This window comes from Lutra lutra, chromosome X (assembly GCF_902655055.1).
Source record: "Lutra lutra chromosome X, mLutLut1.2, whole genome shotgun sequence".
NCBI lineage: Eukaryota > Metazoa > Chordata > Mammalia > Carnivora > Mustelidae > Lutra > Lutra lutra.
The window spans coordinates 35,593,871-35,609,247 of NC_062296.1; the positions used below are offsets into that span (position 1 = coordinate 35,593,871).

At 43.0% G+C, this 15,377-nt stretch overlaps 1 protein-coding gene across 2 annotated transcripts in view; it reads left to right on the forward strand.

Annotated features, from left to right (window-relative positions):
• Positions 1-3,870: 3,870 nt before the first annotated feature.
• AMMECR1 (AMMECR nuclear protein 1) overlaps positions 3,871-15,377 on the forward strand; it is a 113,484-nt gene continuing 101,977 nt past the window's right edge. For both annotated transcript variants that reach the window (XM_047716884.1, XM_047716885.1), the window contains exon 1: positions 3,871-4,377. In XM_047716884.1, coding sequence (XP_047572840.1) covers positions 3,902-4,377 — 476 coding nt within the window. In that variant the 5' untranslated portion in view covers positions 3,871-3,901. The remainder of the gene's footprint in view (positions 4,378-15,377) is intronic.

A 15,377-nucleotide genomic window follows, 5' to 3' on the forward strand; every position in this document is an offset into this window, starting at 1 on the left:
TTTCACAGTTGTATAACAAAACATTTGACAAGAGTTAATAGCCATTCAGAGGCAGATGCAGAAGCAGAAATGCTTATAGCTTGAATGTGCTTTGTTGACAAAGAGAGATGGCCTATTTATTTTTTATTTTTTTTTATTTAAAAGAGACATGGAATCTTTACCTCCCAGCTTGACAGTTGGGTTACAAAAAACAGAAGACACCTTAACGTTTCCTCTGGAGGGTATTATCACTTCATTCCAGTGTCAGCAGTGGGTAGAAGCACATGTGCTCTATCACACTTTGACCTTTATACTTCAAGTCAAAAGAATTCTGAGCAAGGTCAGTTTTCCCATCTAGTGTACACTATGCTTAGATGTAAAAACAAACAAACAAACAAACAAACAAGAAAGCAAACAACAAAGCAACTGAAAACCCATTTCCAGAATTTGATCTGTGGATTTCATTTATATTTGAATGAAATATGTTTATTTCTATGCTGGTGACTTTGCAAGAAAACAAGGCCAGGAGAGGCTTTTCCTCAAAGGCTAAAAGGAGGCATTACCACCACCCTATTACTTGCCAGAGGATTTGGAAAGCATGTTGAGGCTCAAGGTTAGTATGGGATATGAGCCAGGCTCAGGAGAAGTTAACACAGAGAAAAAGGTTAATGTTTTTTTTTTTTTTTTCTGTTCGTACGTAGCCAGCCAATACAACAAAGTGCTTTATATCATAACTCCTAGTAGTCAGGTAATGATGTATTTTCTGCAACAATCATTGTTTGGGTTTGTCTATTTTCTTTATGCTTGTGAGGCTTGAAATTGGCATTTAAAATCCTTGGGGGGAAAGCTATTTTTGTAATTCAGCTGGGATGTCCTTGTCTCAGGGTTTCCCATTGCATCAGTCCCTTAGCCTGGTATGATAGCCATGATAGTGCTGTGGCTTTTAGATGATGTGCAGAAATAAGGACATGATTATGGTGCTTATTAAAGATTCCTTGCTATTTTCACAAGAGTAGGGGCGTTAGACTCTTGTCTACTGGCCAGATTCTAAATTGGGAGATTACATTCTGCTTTCCTAAATTCCCCCAGCAGAAGCAGCCATCCGTGGTATCCTATTTTGTTTCCTTTGCTAAACATTGAATGGCATTGGTTTTCTACTCCAGAAGTGTTCACTTCTTAGTGGAATGGTGAGTAAATCAGTACCTATCGTCTGATATAGTATCTGACCCAGTTGCAAACAAATTAAAAGGTAGGCATGATAGTTTGAGTACAAAACAAAACAAAATACCCTAACAGTGTATCAGTTGTTGTGGAGCACTTTAAACAAAACAAAACAATCTGCTTTCTCTTTTGCAACATAGACTCAAAAAATTAATGCTTTTTTTTAACTCCATTAGTAGTGGACAGTGAATTGTTATTTGCCTCAAACAGGAAGATAGTTCTAACAGTGACCATGAGGTTTGAGAGGATGAGAGGATGAGATAGTGTATCACAAACCAGTTAACCCCTCTCTTTTGTCGTTGAGCTGCATTGAACCATTCTTGACAGCTGATCTACTTTTTTTTTTTTTAAAGATTTTATTTATTTATTTGACAGAGAGAGATCACAAGTAGACAGAGAGGCAGGCAGAGAGAGAGAGAGGGAAGCAGGCTCCCTGCCGAGCAGAGAGCCCGATGCGGGACTCGATCCCAGGACCCTGAGATCATGACCTGAGCCGAAGGCAGCGGCTTAACCCACTGAGCCACCCAGGCGCCCCTACTTTTTTTTTTTTTATTTTTTATATATATATTTTTTAAAGATTTTATTTATTTGACAGAGAGAGATCACAAGTAGGCAGAGAGGCAGGCAGAGAGAGAGGAGGAAGCAGGCTCCCTGCTGAGCAGAGAGCCCGATGCGGGGCTCGAACCCAGGACCTGGGATCATGACCTGAGCCGAAGGCAGCGGCTTAACCCACTGAGCCACCCAAGTGCCCCAAGCTGATCTACTTTTTTAAGGAGGTTTTTCATCTTAACATTTAGTGTTTCTCCATCTTTCCATAACAATGACATTGTTATTTTTGTTTAACCTCCATCCCACCCACTGTAGTTTTAATGTTCCCATCTTCTATCCATTGCTAATCTTGCTATGACATAGTGGTATTGGGAGGCATGGTTTTTGAAATCAGCCATTTAAGTCCTTGCTCTAACACTTTCTAGGTGTGTGATGTTGAGCAAGTTACTTCTGAGGTTCAATTTCCTCATCTGTAAATGAGCAACCTCAGAGGGTTATTTTGAAGATCAAATGAGGTAATATATTATTTTGAGGGGTGGTGGGGTAAGGCAAGGCATAGTACTCGGCACCTGAAAAAGGCCTCAATAAATAGTAGATATTTATTGGATTGTGTACACGGATCTGACTTAATTCATAAACTCTTTGAGAGTGGGAAGCATATTTCCTGGATTTCGACATAAGCACAGTGTCATGCACACAGGATGGTGCAGAGGCTCAATATTTATTGCACGAATAAACCTTTTTTTCCTCCTGAGTGGAATGAACAGCCCTCAGCTATTTGCAAGATCCCACACATTTGGCTCAAAGGTGACAAAAATCAATCAATCCTCTGATACCTCCAAAACTAGAGACATCTGCCTTTGTCTACATGTTTTGGTATGGTGTACACAATGCAAATAACTCACACTCTCTGTTTCTGTCAGGCTAATTTCTATGAATGTTAACTCTTGATTTGTCTTAGGTGCCCAGAATGGGACTGACTCAATCACACGCCTCCTCATTCATTCAAGCATTCTTTGATTGAGAAATTTTTTAAATGAATACTAATAACTATCTAATTATATACCTGAACAAAACCTTTCAACTTGTGACTAAGTGCACCACCTGCCCTATTTACCTGTAAGATCTGTGCTGACTATAGATATATTTCTAATGGCTTTGCTCCCAAGCCAAAAAAAAAAAAAAAAAAAAAATCCCCCCAAAACAAAAACAAACAAAACCCCAAACAACAAGACAATAACCTACCACAGCAAGTTTCAGAGCACAATCAACATCTTTGAACTAGGGAGGTGTTGGTTAGGATTTTCTTTTCTTTTCTTTTCTTTCTTTTTTTTTTTTTTTCTTTTGAAAACGTTTGCATGGGGCTGGGAGGCAGGGAAAGTTGGGGGAACAAGGGAGATACAGATTCAACCAGGCTTGAATATTTGTCAATAAGGAAAGAGTATTGTTCTTTCCCATAATCTTGGAAAACCCCAAGTGCGTGCTTAGATGGGTACTAAAGCGACCGCAGTGTGGCCATTTCCCCGACTGCTTTGTACATAGTTTATACGGGCGGTCTTAGGTGTGGGGCTCCAAGCACCTGCTTGCTCAGCTCCCGCAGTTCAGAAACCAGCGTATTTGAGGCCGGTGGCTCGGGTTTCACGTAACTCGGCTCAAATGTTACTAACACTTTGTGCAGTGCCGGTCATCGAGCTGTGCTTTGGGACTCGGATACTTAACTTCGGACTTTCTTCTTTCTCCCCTCCTTCCCCCCGCCCCCACTAGTTTTCCTTTCTCTTCCTCCCTGGGCGTGCCCAACTCTTTCCTTTGCTCCTACTCTCTGCTTGGCGTTCTCGTTTCCTTCTCCTTCCTTTCTACAGGGCTTCCCGTCTTTCATCCATCCTCTGAGGGCCACAGAGCTCGAGGCTGCGCCTCGGAGGAGGCGCGAGTCCCGCGGGACAGGCGCGAGGTGCCGAGCGGCGAGGGTGCGCGCGGCTGGGGCGCGCGCGGGGCGGCCGCGTGGCCGGGCGGCCGGCTAGGGAGCGGCGCGCGCGCGCGCGCCCTGTGAGCCCCTGGCGCGCCCCCGGCGGCCGGGGCCGCAGCGTGCTCGCCCCCGCCGCCAGCTCGCCTCACTTATGGGTCGGAAGCGCTGCGTGGGGGAGACTGTTCCAAGATGGCGGCGGGTTGCTGCGGGGTGAAGAAGCAGAAACTGTCCAGTTCGCCCCCCTCTGGCTCGGGTGGCGGTGGTGGCGCCTCCTCCTCCTCCCACTGCAGCGGAGAGAGCCAGTGCCGAGCTGGGGAGCTGGGACTAGGAGGCGCCGGCACGCGGCTCAACGGGCTGGGAGGTCTAGCCGGAGGAGGTAGCGGCAGCGGCTGTACCCTCTCTCCCCCCCAGGGCTGCGGCGGCGGCGGCGGCGGGGGGATTTCCCTGTCGCCTCCTCCGAGCTGCGGAGTGGGGACCCTACTTTCTACCCCGGCCGCCGCCACCTCTTCCTCGCCCTCCTTGTCGCCCGCCGCCTCGTCCTCATCGCCCGGCTCCCGGAAGATGGTGGTGTCAGCGGAGATGTGCTGCTTTTGCTTCGATGTGCTCTACTGTCACCTGTACGGATACCAGCAGCCCCGGACCCCTCGGTTCACCAACGAGCCCTAGTGAGTACCGTGCCCTCCGCCGCTCTCTCTCTTGCGCTCGGGATGGGGCTCAGAGTTGAAGCAAAGTATGAGTCCGCCTCCCCGCCGGCGGCTGCCCCTGCCCCTCTCTCTGCCCCGGTCCCCGGAGCCACTCGACCTAAGTAAGGGCACCCCGCGCTTTCTGCCCTCCGAGGCAGGCACCCCACACTTGGAGCAGGGTGTTGCTACAGGAGATGGCTCACTGGCTCCCAAAGGGGTTCGCTTTCTCTTTGCGATAACTTCGAGGAGTTTAGACCCTTCCCTTCTCTCCTTTGCCACCCCGCGTCCCCACCGCCCTGGTTTTGGAGATCTGGATTACTCAAGGTGTTGACCTCTCCTCACTTTGGTTTCCATTTACCCCAAGTGAAAGCCCCGCCAGTATTCCCGCCCAGCGTACCTTGCACAGGGAGAGTTACTATCCCAACTGCAGGGTGAAAAATAGCAACTATCCAACTTCTGTTCGGCTAGTGATGGAACTTAGCTCCAGAGCTTATGAGGTTACCCCTCTTTTCCTTCAGGTTTCCTTGTGTCCCGGGGGAGGGAGGAGTTTTGTTTTTGTTTTTTTTTAACACATTTTCCCTTACTACCTATTCTTATCCGAACGTACCCATTAAAATGTGTTTCTAGTGAAGCGCACCGCCAGCTCTCTCACATTGGAAGAGTGAGACCCCCCCCCCCTTTTTTTTAATTCCACCGTCTGGGTAATAGCTCATTCAAAGAGAGCTGTCCCCATAGAACCAGTGTCAGTTTGTATATGAAGCGTGCATTCGCTTTTGTGTCTATTTCACTTGTAAGAAATCTGTTAGGCTCGACGGTTTGAGAAATAGTTAATCCAACAGTAAGTGTGTAGGAATTTTTATGTTTTCTTTTGGCTTGTACTTTTATTTTACCCTTCAAGTGTGTGGTTGAAATTGTTTAAAATAGCACTGTTACATCTAAAAGCAGGTTAATTCTAATCCCCGTCCATTTGGATGTGTGGGAGATGAGGCATATGGTTTTTTTTTTAATGTGTAAACTGAGTGTAAACTGACTTTTTGAGTTAAATGCTAGACAGAATGTAAAGCCCAAGGAAGGGCAGAATGACAAAGAGGGCGATTGTTTTTATTATGAGTACTTTGCATCACAACAACAGAAATAATAGAGAAAAATTTCAGTGAAACTTATGAAGAAACCACCAGCACTTTTCCTTGCTAAGACAAGTGCCCCTTGTCCCCATATCATAAATACCTGAATCGATGTTCTTTTTAAACTGCTTCTTTTCATTTTGTGAGATTAGGGGATTAGACTACTACTGGATAAGTATAAACACTTCTGCCTAGACTAAAAATATTAAATTAATATGTAAAATGGAAATTGCAATAAAGTGTCCTGGAAATTGTAAATTTGTATTGTTTGTTTTCTTTGGCTTTGATACTTTAAATGTACTTAATTTTGTATTTTTGCCACTCTTGTGGTCTGTGCATTTTCGTTCAGACTTGGTTCATCTTTGGGCATTTAGTCATAAAAATGCATGAAAGAGCATCTAGACTAACACTTTTCTAAATATCTTTATAAATTTCATAGTTTTAATTCTAGGAGCTTAAATCCTAAAACCACACCTTTACTTAGCCAGTTTGTTTTTTGGTAAGAAGTCAGATTCATTTAAAAGAGACTGCCATGTAAAAAAAAATCTATGAAATATTTATTAGTTTGAGTCACTTATTTGTGACTTTCCTGCGTTCTCTTGGGTGTCTATGATGTATTAAAGCCACTCGTGGAATGATACATAGGTTGGCTCTGCAAAGTCATGGGACGCAAAAATTCACTCCTGTTCAGTTACATGAGTTTGGCAAAGGCTGTTTTACTATTCACGCTCCATTGCTCCAAAGCATATGAGAACACACTTTCAGGAGGTGCTATTTTCACACATTTTAAAGTGAGCTTGGGTTAACTGAAAGACTGTAACAAGAAGTTTAAAAGGAAAGAGAGCTTGACCAGTTCATACAGAGAATGCTTTTGAAAATGTCATCTTAACAGTGGCTACTTTGGACATGTGTTTAGGTATTGCTTATCTTTCAATACCCCATCCACTGGATTTCTTTTACATGGAACTAAAGAGACCAAATAAGACACACTTTGACCACTGGGGATATGTTGAAACAATGTTGGAAGAATAATAACCATTATCATTTAGCAGGCCTTGAATGTGTCATGTCTTCAACAAAACAGCTTAGAAGAGACCCTGAACATGACCAAGGGGAGAACGAAAGTTTTCTTAAGCGGAAAGAGGACTACATCTTATCTTCCTTTATCTTAAAGTCATTTTTGAGGTGTACTGTGAAAATTCAAGAAAATGTCTTAGAGGTAGTGTTTGATTATGGAGTCAAATAATTGTAATCACTTGCCAGTGCCTTAGTAACCACCACACATTTTCTGGTTTACATATCACATATTTAATAGCATCGTGTACTTATTAGTGCCTTCATGCTGGGGGCATAAGCTGTAAATAGACCTATTTCTCCCTCCACCCCGAGTTATTAGTATCCCGTCATGAGCAGCAGTGTTCCAGGTCTTGTCTCTGCTCCCCCTACCCCAGAATTCATGCTTTCAACAAATCAGATTCTCCTGTGTAAAAACACACTGCTTTCATCCCTTCCCAGAACCTTCTCTGTCAACACGTCTGTAAGTAGTGAAATCTGCCTTGTATAGGTTCAGAAGTTCTCCATTGAGCAGTTACCCTCCCATTCTGAAGGGTTATTAGAAATCTCCTCTATCCCTTTCAGGTTTGGGGAAGGGATGCCAACATGTGAACAGGCTGTAGGGATACAAACTCTTCACGGTTGGCTGCCGTTTGTTGGAGCACCTACCTCACTGCACACGAGATAGCAGTAGCTACAGCTTGGGAGGACAGTGGCAACTTGCTCAACGGAGGACACGTGACATTCGTGTTAAAAGTGAGGACTCCATTACCAAATCCTTCGTCTCAGTTCTCCAGGCACATTTGCTCACAGAAATCAGGTTTGAGACGTGATTTTACAAATGACTCGAGGTGCATTTTACTCTTCAAAACCCGAGCTCTTGGATTCGTATGTGGGAACCCAGAGAGCCACATTATAGGAAATCATTTGCTACTCTAAAGGGACCCACTGCGCCAGGTGTGGAGCCAGTCAGACTCCAGAGCAGCGGTTCCCCACTCGGGCCGCACATTCGAACCACTGGGGAATTATTTTAAAATGTGGAGACCTGGGTCACAAGCCCAGAGATTCCGATTTAATTGGTCTTGGATGGGGCCTGGACCTCAGGATTATAAAAAGCTCCTCAGGTGATTCTGAACATGCAGCTGAGGCACAGAACCACTGGTCCTACCGTATTCACCTAGTCCTCTCTCCTGAGATTCAGATTAATTTGGCCTGGGGTGGTGCCTGGGAACCCATATTTTATAAGCACCCTGGGTAATTCTGGTAAGCAACTAGTTTTCCAGAAACCCATGCAGTGTGGTCTGCATTAGACCCGACCTAGGAGCTGCTCTGAAATGGAGGCTCTCAGGTCGCTCCTCAGCCCGGCTGAATTGGAATCTGCATTTTCACAGGCTCCCCAGGTGATTTTCCGCACGTTAAAGTTTGAAGAGGAGTGGTTCTCCAACTTTAGAGTACATCATAATCTCCTGTAGTGCTTGTTAAAACACAAATTGCTGGGCCCCATTCCCAGAGTTTCTGATTCAGTCGGTCTGGGGTGGGGCTGTGAATTTGCATTTCTAACAAGCTCCCTGGCGTTGCTGCCTCAGTTCCCAGGACCACACGTTGAGACCCCCTGGGTTAGAGAGAGAAGCTAGGACCTCAGTAAAGTCGTGCAGCAACTGCAAGGGAATGGCAATTCCCCTTGCCAGTTTCCAGTAGGGAACTTCCTGTTTCCGTGTCACCAACCTTTGTCATGTTCTTTCTAACTTAGCACTGGGGAAATAGAATGCTGCCAAGATCCTAGTAAGAGTCCCAGGTTCTTGGGATGGTTGCATTCTGAGGTGGGGGGAGGGGTGACTCTTGGAAACTGATGGTATGATTTTAGGACTCTTTTTTTCTTCCAGAAATGTTAAATGCGAGGGGCACCTTTTAGGCATTAAAAACAGCATAAATATCTCTTAAAGTGAGTTGTATTGATTTTGATAAGTAAAGCCCCCTTTCTGTTGCCATAAAAAATGCTTTGATGATTAGCTCACTAAATTACTCGTTGTGATATGATTTTAAAGCTTTTCCTTACACTTATGCTTGCTGGATTGGATTTTAAGAATTTCCCTCATTAACAAAAATATAAAAGGTTCCTGCCAAGGCACTGGGATTGTTCAGTCTTATATCTTTAATGCTGTGTTGCATGTCACGTCCCATGAACTATTTGTTTTAATCTTCTTACCACCTTTGAAGTTAATGCACTACTACATTTTGTACAGACCATGGCACATAAAAGATACTTTACTATTAACATCAATAATATGGTTTTTCATCACAGTGAATATAATAAAAAAAAATCCACTCCTGGATATGCAGTTCTTGAGAGACTCCGAGCAGGTGTTCGAACGGTTAACTCTTTCTTGTCTTGTCACAGTAGTCAAATTACTGTTTTCCGGCATGCTTGGGAGGAATTGGGTTGTTTGAGAAAGGTGAAGCAGGCATTTTGCCTCACCAGAAGAGTAAGACTCCTATGACATGTTCATTAAAAAGGTGATTTGATAATGTAGTTCAGGTCAAAGTGATATTAATACAGCATTTTAAACACAAGCTATTATATTTCTATTATGTCTTTTTTTAATGAAGACTGAGCAGAATAGCCAGAAGGTTTATCTGTCTATTGCAGATGATGCTACTAGGCCAGCATAGTGGTCATAATATATAGTTTTTCTTCAAAAAAAAACCACAACAACAACAACAACAACAATGATATGTTTGTCTGGAAAATTGTTGAGCATTTTTGAAGGTATTATACAGGTGGTTTTTCAACAATGTTGATTTCCATTGGAAGGCAGCCTGGTGTCCTGTCTTACTAAGAGAGAAGAAAGAAGGCACGCCCCCAGTTGTCATTTATGCTGTAAAAACAGCCAGTGACTGAAATGGAAAGATGTAGAAATATAAATTACAAAATTATTTTTATATCCATGCATAAAGGTGTATGTAGGACAAGGTATATTTAGTTAAAAAGAAAAACTCGATGCTTATTTTACCTTCTCCCCCATATGGCCAAAGGGAGTGATAATCTAGCTCATAATTTTGCTTGCTTATGAATTGTGTTTGTGCTGCATTCAGGTCCCAGCTAGTGGGTGGCAATGAAGAAGGAGTCTTTGCTGGGATCTCAGTCCAATGGGAAGAAAGACCACTACTGAGAAAGTGAAAAATGCTCTGTTAGCCCATATGCATGAGTAGATCCCCCCCTCCATGTGCTTCTCAGAGAAATACTAGCATTCACATTGTTGTCTTTAGAAAACCATACACTTTTTGAAATGTATTTGTGTTAAAATGCTCTGATGTAGTACTGCAAAGGAATTATGATTTTGAAGTCAGTTGTGCTTCCCATTTAGAGACCATCTTACTTTTTGAGAATGTATATGTGTGAAACACTAAAACTTGTGCAATGAGATTAGTCAAAGTTCCCTATTTCAATAGGCGTTATTCTGGTCTCTCAATGTCACACATGCTTGCCTGTTTTAAAGCAGCACAATGACCACGGCTTTTACATTTAAATTTTCTTCAATAGTCTCCCCCCCTTCCGTGAACTTGTGTAATAATGTCTCTTTTGGGTACTGTTCTGAATCAATTAAGCTAAGTAAGTGAGGACCAGCAGTAAAAGCCAGGGGCCTGCCAAGAATGGAACTTCAGTGTGTAGCTGTCTTTCCACAATCAGTAATTGGGCAGTTGCTCACAGGACACTGGAGACAGTGTGGGAAGCCAGTGGTTGTGTAGGTGGGAAGAGTAGATTCCCCAACAGTAAACTTATTTAGAGTTTGAGCTTCTGTAGTCACAGTGCTGCTAAGAGCAGAAATGAGCCACAAGCTTATGTAGTAGAAATAAAAGAGCCCGAAGGAAGAAGTATGGTGTAATAGTGCAGTTGGTTGGGTGGAGCATATTTTATGTTTGGTCCAACGATAAGTGGCATCTTTTCTATCCAGTGTGGGTGTATTTTCTGCAGCTTTTAAACTATCATACTTTCAAACTTGCTCACCCTTAAAAATGTTAGTTTTGAGGAGCTAGGTGGAAATTATATGTCACTGGGGGAAAAAAAAAACCCTGTTATTTCTTTTAGAATATACGGTATTGCTGAGTTCCCAGGTTGGAAACCAGAGAAGTCGCTCTGTCCTCACAGAGCTTCCAGTCTCGTTCAAGGTATGACACAAACATTAGAGTTGCTTAAAATGCTGACAGTGCACTATATACGTGATTGTAGGTGAAGTTAAAAAATGGGAAACATTGTACGTCAGCACAGTGATGCCACAGAAAAAAGGAGTGGTCAGGAAGAAAGGCTTTTGGGAAGAGGATGACTTTTGAGCCAAGTTTTGAAATGGCAAAGGTACAGAAATTATTGGTGGAGAGTCTGGTATGACCAGTAGATCTCGAAGTCTTCCTGGTGGTTCTCAAACTCATTGCTCACCACCACACCCCTTGCCACAACACTTGGGGATTCTCAGCAGCTATCTTCAGCCAGCAACTTGGACCCCCAGCGTTCTCCATACCACTCCCCTTGCTCTGGTCTCAAAGATCAGAAAACTTCAAGGAAATTACAAGCAGCCTTTTGTCTTGGGAACCCTCTGGCAAGGCTGGATAAGAGATACTGGATCTGATTATGGTCTCTCACGTGAGGTGGAGAACAGCATTGGCAGAAGAGTCCTCCAGGACCTAAGATGACTTGGAAGGAGATGAGTCTCACGGTAGAGGAGACCAGCTATGGGTGAGGTTCCGAGGGTACTAGGAAATCTGGCATTGGAAAAGTAGGGGAGCCACTCCAGGGGCAGAGTTCATGAATATGGGAATGTTGCAAAATCAAGAAATGGAAGAAGTTATCAGCAGATGCAGGGACTCGCACTCCAGGGCCAGGTTTTGTGTAGGAGTGGAAAGCTTGCAGCTCACCTGTTTCTTGGCTGCCATCCTTGCCTCTTCTTTTCTTGGCTCTGTGCCTAGCTATTCTTGTGCTCAGGAAAAGTTTGTTCAACAGCTCAGTTGGAATGGCTATGAAATTTGATCACAAGTGTAAGAACCTCCCCTTCCCCCTCTTCATCTATGCCCGACTGTATCTAAATTGAGAGAAAGGAGAAGATACGTTGGTGTATAGAATTCGGATCAAGTATAAAGTTAGCTGAGATAGCTTTTGGGCGAGGACCTGAAATTAGGGGACTGCATGTACATAAAGAGACATTGCAGAAAACAAAACAAATCAAACAAACAAACAAACAAAGACCACCAAATTCCCATTGCTGGGGGAAGTGAAGTGAGGAGAGTCTTTGAACCTAGTTCAGAGTTTACAAGCCTGAGGAACCAGAAGGATGGTGGTGCCACTAAAAAGCATGGAGGTGTAGGAATGGGAAGAAACAAATAGTTGGTCAGATGAACTCAGTTTTCTTATTATATGTTTTTCAAGTGTTTGCAGTTATCCAACATCATTTCTTTTTTAATTAACAGGACTACAGAATAGTGACAGAGCTCTTGTGACAATTTGGTCAGTCTCTTGGCTCTCTACAGCCACCCCTGCCCCAGTTGTGACTTTGAATGCTTAGATGGGTAGAGATCAGTGATAGTTTTCAGCTTCATATTGCTAGGAAAAATACCTGATAGTATGTTGGGTTTCCCTCATATAGTTTTATGTATTACATATATTATATCTCATCAATTTGTAAAGTGATCAGTGATTCTTAGATTTCCTTAGTGTATATTTTAGCATTGTGTTCAGTAAAATACAGCCTCATAGACAAACATCTCCAGAATTTGTAGTTTCAGGGCACCTGGGTAGCTCAGTTGGTTAAGCGACTGCCTTCAGATCAGGTTATGGTCCTGGAGTCCTAGGATTGAGTCCCGCATTGGGCTTCCCACTCTGGGCTTCCAGCTCTGGGCTCCCTGCTCAGCAGGGAGCCTGCTTCTCCCTCTGACCCTCCCCCTCTCATGCTCACTCTCTTTCTCTTATAAATAAAAAAAAAGAATTTGTAGTTTCAGATTGTGGATTAAAGGCAATTTCTGAAGGACTGGAAGTACTGCCTGGTATTTGATTCTAGGTCCTGTGTCCTCACGCTTTGCTGACAAGGAAGGGTAGATGCTCTCAATGGACAGGATCAGCTATATTGCCTTATGACCATTGCGATCTTCAGTGGATGGGCAGATATGAAAAGTTCTACTTGAGTCCAGGCCGACTAATGCTAGTTTTTGTTTTTTTTTAAATTAAGGTCTGTGATGGTCTTGATGATTCTTGCCTTTCCCCTATCTGTTTCATTTTACAGATAATCCACACTGAGACCCAAAGCCACATGCAATGCTGGGAGAGCACAGTTGACTGTATTATGCAATATCCTGCCAGAAGATGCTGACCAGCTCTCTAGTAATGGAAAGTAGTGAGACTGACCTAACAGCCTATGTAGCTTGCCTTGCCATTCCATATGTTTTCTGTAAGCATATGACACACAATTCTAGTAACTTATATTCTAGTGAGATTTTGGATTGCTTCAAGGAGTTACCACCAAATTCTCTGCTTTGCTTCAGGCATTAGTGGGTCTTTGAGTCATTCTCCTAGAACGGAATCTATGAAAAAATTGGTTTTTGTGCTGTCTGCTTCCAGGTCCCTCAGCACTGTGACAGCCTCAAAGAGATGCTTGTGTGCTAGTCACACGGTTATGCTGCTTCTCCGTGACATTGTTTTTGCTTATGTAGCCTAGCAACTGTACAGGCCTCAGTGCTTTGGGGTACAAATAAGTTATATAGCTGGGGAAACTTGGGCCTCAGTACATACCTCATGATAGTAACGGAAATACCTTTTGTATCCTGATTTTAAACAACAGTAGGGTAAGTGTGTAGATGAGGGGTGCCTTTTTTATATCCTTCTCAAATGATTACATGGTAAGTGGAAGTTGGTGTCGGTAATTTATTCACTGAAGGAGAACCTCTTGAAGTCTTCTGGCCTTTTTCCATGTTAGGGTATTGCCCTCAGTGCATTTTATGAAGTTTCCCATGGTTGACGCAAACAAACAGCTCTGCACGCTTCTTTGGCACCAACCAAAAACTTGCCATCAGCCTGGCCAGGTGATTCCGTGGAATAGCTCTCTGATGTCAGGACGAGGTGCCCGGTAGTCGGTGGTTAAAATGAGTCCATCTACCCCACACTCTTGTCAATTCAGAAAACCCTCACAAGAACAAATGGGAATGATACTGATTCTATTTCTCTGACACTAATGATGTGATGTGTGGTTTGTGGCATGTTTTACTCCACAAACTCCTCTAATCGTCGCCCTGTTTGGCAACATGTTTTGCAGAAAGCCACTCTTTCACACTGTGAAAGCATTAGCTCAGTGGAGAAAGAGAGTCACATAGGGCCAGAGGCAGGAATAGAGGGCACGTGGGAGCCAGTGAGGGAGAAAAATGGGATCGCAGTCAAGTGAGATGAAGCCTGGATTCAGGGCAGAAAAAATGAGACTTAAGTGCCTGGTCTGGGGTAGGGCTGCTCTAACAGGCATATTTCACGTTATGCAATCCTGGGTGTCCCTCCTTTACAAGTGGCCATGGCACTCTTGTAAAAAAAAAAAAAAAATTATTCCTATCAGAAACAGATGCACAGAATAAAATTTAGCTATACAAGAAGACTTGCCTATGCATTCCCTGAGTACTTCCAAGAGACCACATTGAAATGAGAATGAGGCCTCTGGGCAAGTTTGGGGGCCATAGAACAAGTAGCTCAAGTATATCCCCAAACAGATAAATGTAGCCACTCTCTGACCATGATCCTTTCTTTGTTTCTTTACTTGTCTGTGAACATAGTTATAAATTCTCAGATACTCAGATGTGTCTTACTTTCAGGTCTGTGTATTGAGGTAGTAATAGATAGATGAAGTTTTGTTTATAGAGCTTGCTCATAGTCATTCTTCATAATAGAGATTATGGAACAGATAATATTAAAGGATAGATCCTGCTGTAATTTTTGACTGCAGAATGCAATCAATAGGAGGGCTTTTGATTGATCATACTTACATCTTCTGTAGCTTTTCTCTAGTGTGTCTCAACAGGACCTACTCTGGTCAGTCTAATTTGTAGGTTACATTCCCACAGATAACTGGAGTGTCAGTCATTTTTGGTTAATCAGTTTCTCTTTAATCACACAGATGTATAATGCTTTTAGAAAATTAATTGATTAATGTATTTATTTAGTGGTAAAAAAACACATAAAGTGAGACCTACCCTCTTCTCACATTTATTTTTTAGAGAGAGCAGGGGTGGAGGGACGGAGGGAAAGGCAGAAAGAGAATCTGAAGCAGGCTCCACATTCAGCAAGGAGCCTGACGAGGAGCTCGATCTCACGACCCTGAGATCATGACCTGAGCTGAAATCAAGAGTCAGATGCTTAACCGACTGAGCGATCCAGGTGCCCCTCTTTCCAAATTTTTAAGTACAGTACAATACTGGTAACTATAAGCACCATGTTTAGCTTAGTTTTTGAAGGTGCATGATAGTGGCTCTACCTAAAGCAACTAATGTTTCATGAGAATTTTGGGAATCTTTAAAAATGAATCTTACAAACATGTATTAGAGACGCACAGAGCTTATTTATGGGAGAACTTAATTTAGGCTTTGAAGTATTTATTTTTCTGAACTTATTGAAAACTGAGTAAACTAGGTTGAAGGCATCTGAGTAAGAAATAACTATTAAAAAATGTTTCGAACTGGTAGTGTGTCAGTATTTGACATGGCATTTATCATTTCCTTTATTAGTATACTTAATACCACCCACCTATATTTGAAAAAAACTGGATTTTCTAGCTTTCCTTTTAAGTT